We start from the raw sequence: 13804 nt of genomic DNA on the forward strand, positions 1-13804 counted from the left end.
TGCTTCACTCCTGGGACCCTAAGGATTTTGAGCTATCTCTAGCCGAAATTGCTACTGACACTCCCCACTTGAATTCTGGCCCTGAAACATTTTGATGAAATAAGAGGTAAAACAAGGAAAAGAGGAGAACATTTCTTACCTCTCTCCCAATACAATAATGTTGGACATAGTTCCAACTCTATGGTCAGCTCACTTTGAGCCGATAAGCTCACAGACAGGAGAGTCTACCTAAGAGCTGAAACTGACAGAGAAGAGTCTAGGAAGGGAGGAAATAAAGGATCTGGGGGTGACCATGGGCTTCACAATGTGGCACTAATGCAGAGCCCATGGCTGGTGGCTGGCCAACCATTACCCAGGAAAGCCAGATGAGCCCTGACTCGTAATGCTCAGTGCCAGCCAGCACGAACAGAGTGATGTTTCATTATCTGACATCACAGAAGTAGGCAGCTGGCTTCAAATCAGAAATACCAAAACACCGATGTTTGCCTTTTTGGGGTTGTGTGTGTGTATGTGTGTGTGTGTGTATTTTAATAATTATAGATGGAAATCCTTAATTGCATCACACATCTCCTTGCCCACTTAATTGGACAGAGAACATCACTTAACATGTTCTTGATTCCTGCAGGGTCCCTTCTCTCCAAGCAGCCACCCAATTCTGTCTCTCATCTGGAGTCGTGACTGCCTCCTTCATAGGCTGCCAGCCCTCGCTTTGGCTTTCACTCTGTTCCCAATAACCACACCTACCCCCACTCCCTTCTAACAGTACACTGCGACTCAGTTCAATGAGATCATGCAGGAAGGCTTCAAGAGGGGTCATGCACAGGCATCCATGGGATCACCAGATGAAGTGGGCTGGGGGCGTAGTGCCCTTAGTAGAAATGCACACATAGGAAATGTTTCCCACCTAGAAGGAAAACAATGCCGTGGGCACAACAAAAATGACAGATGGCCACTGGGCACTGGGTGGCACTCAGAGGGCACTGGACAAAAGAGAACCCACTCCCCTTCTGAAGGGGGCAGCTCACTCAGCTGGTGGAAGGCTGAAATGCAAGATCATCAAGACCAGACCTTTGACTTTTCAAAAGAAAACAAAAGTCAAAGTCTGCATGTAAAATCTCCCAATATTTATTGTATCTTTTCCCAGTTTTATTGAGATAAAATTGCATATCCAGTTATTTCTTAACACTGAATCATATGTGATCCACAAGTCACTGACTGAGGACCTATTATGAGGAACAACCTGCACAGTTTTAGGTTAGGTACTCTGGGATTGTTATTTGGAATTCTGCAAGGTTATAAAACCATCTACCAGAGGGTTGCAGGTGCAAAAAAAAAATTAAGCGTATAAAATGAAAACCAAACAAACCTCCAGAGAAGCTGAGGGCAACTACCAGGCCTGGAGTGTGGCTGAGTGTGTGTGTGTGGGGGGGGGGGGGTGAGAGCCTGGGTCTGCTATGCACACACGTGTGTGCTGCTCCTGGGTGAATGTGACCCCTCCCCCGAAGCACAGAGAGCAGCAGTCTTACAAGAGACACAAACTCTTTTCCCCATTATGCCAGACTTCTCTCTCCTTCCAGCAATGCCAAATTGCCTTAAAGCAGCTGGGGAGCGCCTGTCTGATTTATGGCTCAGCCACTATGGCTTCTGGAAACTTTGTTCTTCCTGACACTAGTGATTTATAAAAGGCATCTGTAACCAACAGTGACTTCTCTTTCTCTCCCAGGACAACAAAGTACAGGGAAGGATCTAGAAGTAGATCTCTGTTTCCTAGGTCATCAGAAAATTGGCACTCCTGGGTAAGATGCTCAATTTTTGCGTGCCTTCTTTTCTGTTTATTTTTTTATTTTTTTAAACTTTTTTTTTTCATTTTTGAGAGTAAGAGAGGCAGAGCATGAGTGGGGGAGGGGCAGAGAGAGTGGGAGACACAGACTCAGAAGCAGGCTCCAGGCTCTGAGCTGTCAGCACACAGCCCAACGCAGGGCTCAAACTCAGGAACCACGAGATCATGACCTGAGCTGAAGTCGGATGCTTAACTGACTGAGCCACCCAGGCGCCCCTCTTCTTTTCTCTTTAAAATACAGAAGTCTCCAATAACCTCTTGCTTTCCTGACTTCCAATTTGTGACAGTTTCCTGCAGCCTAGTCACTAAATTTAACATTAAAAGTATAGCCCTAAAAGGTTACACAGAGCCTCTTGGTAAGATTAAAAGCTCAGGGCCTGGCTGCCCAGGCCAGTGCCTATTTATGAGCCTGTATTTGCCCCATGTGAAAATACCTTTTGTACTTACTAGAGTAACAATTTTTAGTCATTCATTCCTTACAAATCCAGGAGCTGGTTATCTGATGAAGAATTTCTCTAGTTAGGCCAGCTGCCTCTGTACCTCGGAAAGTCAGGGAAGAGAGAGATGAAATTAAAAAGCACTTAATTCCACTTCCTATGGACAACTGTGCTAAGGAGTTTGGTTGGGTGGGAAATGAATACAATTGGTTAAGTTTAATCCTTAGGTTTCCATTTTTCCATAGAAAAATATACCGGTGGTGGAGTTAGAAAATGTGAGTCCTAGACCCAGCTATGCTCTGAACTGCCTGTGATCATAGGTTAATTGTTCCATTTGTCTGCATCAGCCTTCTCCTTCACAAAGAGGAGCATTTAGGGCCCCTCCTAGCACTCCTGTTCCCCCCCCCCCCCCCCCGCGACCCTCAGTATTGTTTCCAATGCTCTGGTGCTCCTGGGAAGGATTATCTACCTTGGCTGGAAAAAATATTACTGGTATATCCATTCTATTCTTACAAGATACATTCAGATTACATTCCTATATATTAAATCACATCTTAAGTGCAATTATTTAAACAGATTCTGCTGTGACTGCTTCAGGCAAAGAGCCTTCTGGATAAAATAGCTAGCTACCACGAGTCTATTTTTTATATCATATTTCATTTCAATGTTTGTTTCAGAGAATAGAACTGAAGTCAGCAGGGATCCTGCCTTTCTTTGAGAGTACAGGTGGTTTTAGCCCCACTCCCTGGTGGCTGTTCAGTGTCACTGGGGCCCCTTCAGCCGTGCTCCACTGAGAGTTTATTTCCCACTAACCTCTTTAACGTGCCTCTTGTTTGAGCCTCCCAACAACTGTGTGAGGCAAGTGGAATTAGCTCTCTTATTTTGCAGATGACAAAACTGTAGAGGTTAAATGAGGTGCAGCTAATAATGGTGATTCAGAGGCAAGTTCTCTACCTCCAAAGGCAAGCAAGCCAAGAAGTCAGAATAGGGAGTGAGGAGGCAGTCCCATTGCTCTGCCCTGGGCCAGGTTCCCTGTGCAAGCTGGCGTGGCTGTGGGAGGGAGCACAGGGTGAGTGGAGCATTCTGGCCTCAGTCCAGGACCCCCAGAGAGAACTTCAGTGGAAGCAAATTCGGACTCACAGGAGTAGGAGGGGCTAGCTTCTCCCCACTCTAAGACCTCCTGTCTCCTCCCCCTGAAAGGAGGAAAAGGAAGCTGGAGAACACCCTAGGAATGTTACAGGGTGTTACCACCTGCAAAGTGGTGGTGGTGGGGTGTACAGTCATGAAGATGGCTGGGGAAAAAGGGAGCTGCTGAAGACAGGACCGGGAGAGGTGGGATTGTGAGGGCCACTAGAACAGTACAAGAAAACTGAGCTGCAGTCTGACATGTGTTCTGGCCTCAGGGCTAACTGTGGGACCCTGCATTTGTCCCAAGGAGGAAGATGCAGAGGAAGTGTGTGAGGAAGGCTGTAATGGAGTTATTAAAATGTGGAGGGAGGAAAGCAGTGGTGACAATGAGGAGGGGTCTATAGAAAGAACAACAGGTTTTCCCTGTTATCCGAAAGTTTGCTTTACACCACTTTCCTTTTTTTTTTTTTTTTTTTCTTTTTAACATATATACAGGTTTGCTTTTACTAAAGACCTATGCTGGTGCCTGATCTCACTATCCCAAAGAAATCTGAAGATGATTTTTGCTTTTAAGAAATGGTAATTGCTTCTTTGCTTTACTTCATTTGGCTTATGAAAGCTTTCATAGGAATGCTCTATTTTTGGATAGCTGGGGAAACCTGTCCATCTTGACACCCACATATATATATTTGCATATATATAAAATCTGTATATATATATATATATATATATATATATAGCTATATGAGATATATATATACACACACATATACATAGGACACCTTCTGGTTTTCCCTTAAAGAGACAAATTAGCATGTAAATAAAAGCCTGTATACACATTTAGGAGCTACAAATTCATTTTTTCTTCTTCTTGTTTAGTATTAATCAGACCTTCACCGAGTTCTGTAAATTACATCTCCCCTGAGGGTGATGGGTCACACATTAGTTGTGTGCCCTTGAACATGCCCTCTGAGCCTCAACTGTCTTACCTGCCAGAAGAAAACAATGCCTGGCCTACCTACCTCATTTGTTTGTTGTAGGATAATAGTAACAGCCAATCTTTGTAGAGTGTTCATATATTGTTACACACTATACTGTGTACCTATTATTACATATTACGTAGACATTACGTATATTATTAGCTCATTTAATCCTCAAAACAACTCCATGAAATCGGTACTATTACTCTCCCTCCACTTTATGGGAAACTGAGGCACAGAGAAGTTTCAGAACTTGCTCCATGTCACCCAGCAGGCAAATGGCAGAGGTGGGATTTGAACCCAGAATACCTGGCTCCAGGATCCATGCTCCTAATCTTGTTGTTATAGGACGTGATGTTTGAGAGCACTGAAGGCATTTTAAATGCTTTTTATTTTTTATTTTTAAAAAATTTTTTTTTCAACGTTTATTTTTTTTGGGACAGAGAGAGACAGAGCATGAACGGGGGAGGGGCAGAGAGAGAGGGAGACACAGAATCGGAAACAGGCTCCAGGCTCCGAGCCATCAGCCCAGAGCCCGACGCGGGGCTCGAACTCACGGACCGCGAGATCGTGACCTGGCTGAAGTCGGACGCTTAACCGACTGCGCCACCCAGGCGCCCTAAATGCTTTTTAAATGGATGGTGTCATCCTCATTCGTGTTAGGACCACTCCCATTGGGGAGGACCAAAGCTGAGGAAGGATTCACCAGGCCAGGATGGTGCCCCAGCCTCAGATCCACAGACCCTGATGGCCAGGAGCCCAGCTTCCTGGAGGAGAGGGGAGGAATGGCTTGTTCTCCCGGCCCCCTCCAGCCGCAAGACTATCTTCCTAGGTTCTTTTTCAAAGCAAAGTGTCTCTCCTGCCAAGGGCTGGTCTGTCTGTCTCCTGGAGACAGAGGTTGTCAAGCCCTGAGAGAACAGCAAGCATGTCAAAAATAGCAGCACCAGCAGACTGCGTGGCTGCGATTTCCTTTTGAAATGTTGGTTTTGCTCTCACCAAAGAGCCGGGGTCTGTCTGTGCTTCCTGCTGCCTGCAGCAGAAGCTGCTTATGGTGCCAAGATGTTTTCTAGGGGAAGGCAAAGATTGTCTGCTGAGGCCCATGACAGACTAAGGGAAAATCCCCTTCACAGTAACAATGATGAGGTCAGAGTTGTGTTTAAAAAAAAAAAAAATTGTTATAAACCTCACCAGGGCTAGGCCCTAAGTAGGTTAAGTGGTAGCCAAGATGAGACCAGTATTAATGATACTTGTGGCCCCTTTCGCTCTTTTGTTCTGGGAACTAGGGAGTCAGTTCCCTGTTTGTCCTTCCAAAGTGGTCACTAACAGATGACCACTCCCTCCTTGGGGTACCCAGGGGATTAGAAGCAGGGTGAAATCCTTTCTCTAGGGGTTCAGAGCAAAGGGACACGACATGACCATCTCCAATCCCACAGGGACTTCAAGCCCAGAACAGGAAGGTGGTTCACTGGGAGATACAGTAACATAAGAACTCAGAGCCCATCTGTCTTTTACTCCCAGTGGACTGCATCTGGCAAGTTCCCTCTCTCACTAAAGCCCCAAGCCCGAGGCCATATTCTGCCAGAAGCTATCTGTGCAACCCGAGGCTGCTGGGTGTAAAGCAGAATGCAGAGAGGAAATCCTACGGTTTAAAGAATTAACAGATTTCTTTTCCTTCCCTAAGTGACCTTGACAAGCTAGGATCAGAACACACTTTGCTTCCCAGGGCAATAGCACACAGTCAAGCCCGATGAGGGCTGGCATGGAGGTTCCAGCCAGATTGTCCCAGGAGGACAGTATTCTCTGGGAATCTCTCTTGGCATTTGTGTAGAGATGCCGGGTGACAGGAATACTGCCAAGACCAAGGGCTCAGCCAGTGCAGAGAAGGAATGATCAGCAACAGGACTGAGAGGTGTCCCATGAGAAGTGCCATGGGGAGGGAAGGACAGCACCCAGTGAGGGCCACCGGGGAAGAGCAATGTCTGACAGACAGCCACAGAGAAGGGTGAGCTGATGGAAGGTGGTCACCACCCACTGCTGTGTCCAAACACCAACGACTGCGGGGACCCCACAGCGGTTGTAAAGGGTCAGGGAGGAGAGTGGAAAGGTTGCCGGCAGAATAAAACCTTGATTCCTGTACAATTTCTTAAGGAATCCTGAGTCTACAGGTGCAGAGACTAGGTGGGGGGGTTTGGTTTGTTTGTGGGGATTTTGAAGTTTTTGTTCTTTGTGTTTTGCCAGCAGAGTATGAACCCCTCGGGCAGGTTCACTGCCTTAGTCCTACGTAATGAATAACGTCCAACATACTTACCCTAGTCCAATATGTGCTAATCATGCCCTGCGCTTACCAAAAATGGCTTTGACCTTTCTTTTGCTCGAGCAAAAAGGAAAAAGCATGTAAATCCCACAATGATATGATTGTCAAAATTAAAAAAAAAAAAAAGGCAGTTCTTGGCACCACACTTGAGTAGAAAGGAGCAAACTGCATGAAAGCTCTAAAGTGTCCCCAAGTGGCAGAAGAAAAAATCTGTCATTCCATCCTGGATATTTAAGCTGGTCCATCTTTAGAGATGCTAACTTTCTAGATTTAAGAAACCAAACCATTCTCCCAGCCAAGGTGTGAAACTCCCAGGTTATCAACCTCATGCCACTTTCCCCCGACCCACAATCCAATGACTTTTCTTGGTTAACTTATAGAGTTATACAGCTATCACCATAATCCTGTTTTAGAAAACATCCATTACCCTCCAAAAAGCCCCCAATGTCCTGATGCAGCGGGACTGCCTATAGCCCACCTCCTCCAGCACACACAGCTCCCCTTACAAACTGGGTAGAGAATTTTAATCCATCTTGGCAAGGAGCATCCTGTGCACCTCGCACCCCTGGGATATACGCTGTTGCTTTGTTCTGCTTTCAGTATGCAAGACAGACAGCTGGACGCTATGGGGACCTTCAAGAATTAGGTCAGTATGATGGCCACTCCTGCATTAAGGTGTTTTGAGGCTAATTCCACTCTTATGCCTTCGTCCTAAATCCTCATTTTTGCATTTAGCCTACTGTTTCTACTGTGTTTTTTTATTTTTTTTTTTTAATGTTTATTTATTTTTGAGAGACAGAGAGAGACAGAGGATGAGTGGAGGAGGGGCAGAGAGAGGAGGAGACACAGAATCCAAAGCAGACTCCGGTCTCTGAGCTATCAGCACAGAGCCTGACATGGGGCTTGAACTCACAAACCATGAAATCATGACCTGAGCTAAAGTCGGATGCTTAAATGACTGAGCCACGCAGGCACCCCTTTTTCTTTTTTTTCTTTTTTAAAATGTGTACTGTTCTTTGTTTTGAACCTTTCTATAAGCTTCTTAAGGTTGAGGGACTTGGAGGTTCTCTCTCTCTCTCTCTCTCTCTCTCTCTGTCTCTCCCTTCCCCCCCCCTTTTTTTCTTTCTCTTTTTATTTTGGAAGATACAGGAAAGTTCTGCAGAAACATTTTTCTAAACCCAGCACAATCTCATCTTGCTCTGTAAGTTCAGGACTTGAACACACAGGGGCCAGCCTGGCAGGAAATGATGGTACACTGAGGTGGCAGGAAAGGCTGGAGGGCATCCTTCAGCTGGAGAACAGACTCCTTATCAAACACCCCAGATCACTGCTGTCCTAGAGTTCAAGGTGTGATCTCAACAGAAATGCCACAGCTGCCCCCAGCCACTAAAAAGGTGGAGACAAGGAGAGAGATAGAAAGACACATATAGAAGGAAGAAGAGATTAAAACAGCAGAAGGGCAAATGTCAGAGAGATGTGACAAGAAGGGGGAAAAAAAAAACAGAGAAAATGAGAGTAACTAGAAGGAAGGGGAGGTGCAGAGAAGAGGAGGTGACTAGAAAGAGTTGGGGAGACAGCAGTGAGAGAGCAGAAACCAAGGAAGGACACTGAAGTCCATGCAGTCACAAAGAATACACAGAAGGAGAGGGAGGTGGCCGCTGAGGAATGGGAAATCAAAGCCCTGAGTCTCCAGAATGCAGGCGCTCACCTCCCCCAGTTCCGATCTGACCCAGAGCTCTGAGCCAGGAACCAAGTTCCCCAACAGTAGAACCTACCTCAGATGCAAAGGCGGCCAGCTGTCCCACTCTCTCTTGGGGATGATCAGGGCAGGAGGACTATTCCACATCTCCGCCGTGCCTGCCAGATCCAGGAAGGCATTTGGGAGCTCCTGCCGGCTCGAGTCAGGTGTAACGAAGGACTGACCCCTGCCTTTGCCGGCAGCTGTGACATCGCCACCCCAGCCATCTGGGAAGCACGGGGTGCATATTCTCTTGATTATTGGGGCACAGAATCCACATAAAGAGGCTCAGAGTCAGAGAGGGATCACTTGGCAAAATCCTTCACAGAAACTAGGTCAGGTCACAGCCTCTCTGTGTTTCTTCGATGTCTTAAGGAGAGCCACCTATGAGACTGCTAGGAACGGAGCTAGATTATTCCCTGGGAGGAAGAAGTGGCATTTCTCTCCGTCTCTCTCAGACTTGGGAGGAGCCTCTCTTTGAGGAGACGGGACCTCCAGGATACTGTTACGGACCATAACTGTCAGGACTCTTGGCAAGGCCCAGCCTGGCCGCCTCTTGAGGAGCGTGTCCCCTCCAAGTCTCCCCTTGTCATTTTGAAAGAGATAATACTGACATTGGTTTAACTGGCAGTTGCTTAGCATTCAGATTTCTGAAGAATCAGGGGTGAGATGAGGCAGTTTCGATGACTGGGTGGGAAGGCCAGGAAGAAAGGTCCAGGGAGGAAGTTTGGGGGAGCTGTATGTATCCCCCTCATTTTCCAAAGGTCACACATCCTGCCGGTCATTACCAGCCCCTAAACCACTATGTAGGAGGTGTTCTCATTTCGGAAACTGGGAATTTGTAGCCTCCCATTCTCACTTGCTGCCCAAATCAGAAGATAGAGAGAACAGTCTGGAAGGTTGCTATGGCAACCAGAGTCCCTGGAGAGCCCAGCTCTCCACAAACCCTTTACTTTCAGGCATGCTCTGACTTGAAAAGGAAATGTTTCATTAGGGATGGTGATGAGGATGATCACATACACACATATAGAGATACATGCATACATGTTCCAACATTTACCCTCACTGGAAGCATCCCTATTGCCTCTGTAGTGGGCCCTTCTCCTTTCCCCAAATAGCCAGAAGCAACTGAAGGAATTTGGAAAACTGGAACTTTATGGTCTCAGAGCAGGTTACTGAGTCATGAACTCCTCTTATCTGTATTTCAGGCTTGGAGAAGCCAAACTCCCAATCAAGGCGGCCTCTGGCTCTGGAAGGATCCCACCGAACCTGTCTAAAGAGCATCCTCCTTGCTGAAGGGTAAGAAAAGAGACTGAAGCCCAGTTCAAGAGGTTAAGGAGGGATTTAAGGAGATAATAGCCCAGTGTGGCTTACTCTTGGGCTTTGAATCCAAGGCAGCAACTCTGCGGGGAGCTTTTGACTCTGGGAGACACGGAAGGAAACAGGCTAATGAACTAAAAAATCAATACCCTTATTAAAATTCACACATTTGCATAGCATCATCCCCAGCTTCCCAGTACATTGACATTCCCCATGAGGTAGGGAGGGGAAGACATTAATGTTCCCATTTAATGGGTGGGGAAACTGAGGCACAAAGAGGAACTGTGTTACCCTGTAAAGCTGTGGCAAAATCCAGATTTAGATCTGGCACTCACAGGAGCCACAGTGTCTCTCAAGAAAACCCTCAAAAGGCCATCCCTCATAAATTGCTCTTTGAGAAATTTTTTTTTTAAATCCTCATCAAAGAGTCTTAAAGCATAGATACAAAATTAAAAACATGTTAACAGTCCTTTCGGTTTCTGAACTGCACCCAGAAGAGCTCAGAACAGTACATCACAGTTTTTCAAGGCAACAAACAAATGACAATGTTACCAGGAGAGAAATGAGGGGAAGTGGGGGGTGGGGGGTGAAGGCAGCAGTTTCACGCTGGAAGAGGATGACTTAGTCCCGGTGGTAACATTACCTTACCAGTTAGAGCAGGTCAGCTGCAGCTTCAAGGGGCAGACCAGGTAAATGTTTGCTTGACTCAGCAAAAAACCTCTAACGGTGAGGCTGTCAACAAAGGAATGATGTTTCTTCCTTACTCTAAACCTATTCCATTGCACATAAAACGGGAAGAAACCCGCGCTAGCATCCAATGTGTGCTTTTACCTGTCTGCAGGTGTAAGCTGGAGTTTGCTTTGGAAAACCTTCAACTGCAATCCTAAGTCAAATTCCCAGGAAGAAGGAGGGTGGGGTGCTGGAGAGGGTTGGGGGGCAAGCAAAGAAGACAAACTTGCCATCTGCAACAAGGCTCCTCTTTGCACGCCTCCCAGATGACAGTGGCTGCTTAACTGATACTAACTCTGTAGATACTCCGTCAAGCTAGTTGCCATTTCTCCTGGCTCTGTGGTTCCCTCTTTCCAGTTCCTCTGCACAGGAAGGCACTTGCACAAAAAGAGTATTTGGCTCTGAGAAGGAACCTTCCTGGAAGCTAGACAGTCGGGGAGGGAAAGACTGAATGCAGACCAAAGGCCGATGTCCACCGTGCCAGGACACCTGGAAGAATCCATTGGCCCCTTTGGTCTGGGACTGACTCTCATGGCCTCCAAATGGCCAAGTTTAACTGTAGTTTCTCTAATTCCTTCCAAGATTCAAGATGAATGACATATCTGGAGGCTGTGCAGCTAAAGGCTTTACCAAGGGTCCTCTGAAGGATGACTAGCAGGTGTCACAGGCACGGGAATAAAACAGAAAGATGAACACTGTTTCTGTCCTCCAGCTTCTGCTAGTTACCACCTAGCCAGAAGCTGACAGGTGCATGCCCCAAAGCAAAGGATGCTAAGGAGAGAAATAGGACCCAGGTATGCTTGGTTTCCATCCGGTTGACATCTTTGTTCCTAGAGAATTCCAAGCCCCAGACATGAAAATTTACAGTCATGAGGGAAGGTCAGACGGAAATCTCATCCACATGACAGAAGATGGGCATGAATGGGTGGCACCGTTAGAATTTCAAAAATGTCACTTAGATGGATGAACCTTGAATGCTGCGGAAATCAAGCAACAAGGCTGACAGTCCAGGTATCAGGACTGAGTGCAGGGGAGGGAGTCAGGAAGTCGGCTGGAGGTCGGGTGAAGGGAGTGGAGAATGAGAAGGAAGCCTGAGACTGTTTGCTCAGTGTCGTCCTTCTCATTGATGCCCTTCCTGCATCACTCAAACCTCAGTGAGCATCCTTTTCTCTGCATATGCCCGATGCGGAGGGGGAAGGTAGCTGGGTCTCCGTTCCCGAGTGGTCTCAGAGAACTCAGGCTTGCCAAGTCCACTGTCAGCTGCCTTCAGGTCTGGTGCAGGCTGCCCACAAGTGACATGGGTATACTGGCCTTGCTCCTCCTGCTCCGTCTCCCGGTGGTAGAAGTAGTTGAAGTTGGAGACAATGACCGGCACAGGCAGGGCGATGGTGAGGACCCCAGCGATGGCACACAGCGAGCCCACAATCTTGCCCCCGACCGTCATGGGGTACATGTCTCCGTAGCCTACTGTGGTCATTGTAACCACTGCCCACCAGAAGGCATCCGGGATGCTGGGAAAGAGTGAATCATCATCATCAGCCTCTGCGAAGTAGACGGCACTGGAGAAGAGGATGACCCCGATGAAGAGGAAGAAGATGAGCAGACCCAGCTCCCGCATGGAGGCCTGCAAGGTCTTGCCCAGGATCTGCAGCCCCTTGGAGTGGCGGGACAGCTTGAAGATGCGGAACACCCGGACCAGGCGGATCACCCTGAGGATGGCCAGGGACATGGCCTGCTGCCCATTCTGGCCACCCCCTCCACTGGCTGACTGCTGCTCCTGCTGCTGCACCAGCTCAGTGCCCAGGGTGATGAAGTAGGGGAAGATGGCCACCAAGTCAATGATGTTCATGATGTTGCGGAAGAAGGCTGGCTTGCTAGGGCAGGCAGAAAAGCGAACCAGGAGCTCAAAAGTGAACCAAACTATGCACAAGGTCTCCACCAGAAAGAAGGGGTCAGTAAAGAAAGAGCCCCCAAGAGTACTGAGTGAGGATGAGCCCCCTGCCATCATTCCCCCCGGCGGGATGCCAGGATGAAAAGTGTAGGAATCATCTTCATCTTCCTCTTCCTCCTGACTACCCCTGGAAATTGGGGAGTCTCTGCTCACACCATTGCTTCCACCTCGACCATCTGCACGGAACTGGGGCAAGGTCTCCAGGCAAAAGATGACGATGGAGATGAGGATGACCAACACGGAGACGATGGCGATGCCTCTGGCGGGGCCCGAGCTCTCAGGGTACTCGAAGAGCAGCCACACCTGGCGCTGGAAGGGCTGGGAGGGCAGTGGCTTCTCGTCCTCGCCACCTTCTGGCAGGCAGCCCTCGTCCTCCCGGAAGGCCGCCAGGGCTTCATCCCCCAGTTGGTAGAAGCGGATCTCCTCCAAGAAGATGTCCAGGGGCACGTTGACCGGCCTCCGCAGGCGGCCCCCGGACTGGTAGTAGTAGAGGATGGCGTCGAAGCTCGGCCGGTTGCGATCAAAGAAGTACTCGTTCCTCAGGGGGTCGAAGAAGCGGACGCGGCGACCAGGGTCTCCCAGCAGCGTGTCGGGGAACAGCGACAGGGTGCGCAGTTGGGTCTCGAAGCGCAGCCCGGAGATATTGATCACCAGCCGCTCGCTACTACAGCAGCCCCCGCCCCCGCCGGCCTCCGGGAAGTCTCCCGCGTCCTGTTGCTCCCCCTCCGGCCCACGGACCTCCCCCGGCGCCGCCAGCGTGAGGGATTTCTCCGACCTCATGTCCCCTCCGCGGTGCGCTCCCCGCCACTAGGACGGCGCCCACGACACCACCTCTGGAGCGCGGCACCTCTTCCCGGCTCTCAGAGCGGCGCTCTCTGTTTAGGGTGGGGCTCGCGCTCCTCCGAGCTCTAGATCTGGCCTGGCCGCTGGGTCCGAGGGCTCCGAAACCCCGGTCCCTGCAAGGCTGGGTCTGGGGAGGGGGCCCGGACGCAGAGGGTTTAGCTCCGCGCCTCCAAGACAGCCGCGCCTGGGATACAGCTACAGCCTACTGGGATACCTGGAACAGCAAACTGGCGCGCGTGAAACCGGCTGCCCGAGAAGACGCGTGGCTTCGCCCCTCGCCGTGCCTGAGCCCGGGGTCTGGGACGCGGGGGTCCGCCCTCCGGACGGGTTAGCTCTTCCCAGCTCCCACTGCGCTCTCCAGCCGTTCGAGCCCCCCGGCTGCCGCTGGGAGCGAAGCGCCAGATGCGCCTCCCTCCGGCTCGGCAAAGACTCCTGGCGGGGCTCGGCCTCCGCCCTACGTGCACCGCGGACTCCCGTCTGGCCAAGGTCGCCGTTCCCGCCGCCACAGCCGCCACCTCCTCCCT

General features: G+C 49.3%; 1 protein-coding gene across 2 annotated transcripts in view; it reads right to left on the reverse strand.

The window, feature by feature from the left end:
• The window catches only part of KCNA6 (potassium voltage-gated channel subfamily A member 6), a 46236-nt gene extending 32463 nt beyond the window's left edge, over positions 1-13773 (reverse strand). Inside the window, exon 1 of one of the 2 annotated variants that reach the window (XM_025930246.2) lies at positions 10589-13773. In XM_025930246.2, the coding sequence (XP_025786031.1) occupies positions 11631-13217 (1587 nt within the window). In that variant the 5' untranslated portion in view covers positions 13218-13773 and the 3' untranslated portion in view covers positions 10589-11630. Of the gene's footprint in view, positions 1-8474 lie in introns of both variants that reach the window. The other variant, XM_086714265.1, reaches the window with a different exon arrangement.
• Between the last annotated feature and the right edge of the window lie 31 nt (positions 13774-13804).

This window comes from Puma concolor, chromosome B4 (assembly GCF_028749965.1).
Source record: "Puma concolor isolate L17-30 chromosome B4, mPumCon1.1.hap2, whole genome shotgun sequence".
NCBI classification, from domain to species: domain Eukaryota; kingdom Metazoa; phylum Chordata; class Mammalia; order Carnivora; family Felidae; genus Puma; species Puma concolor.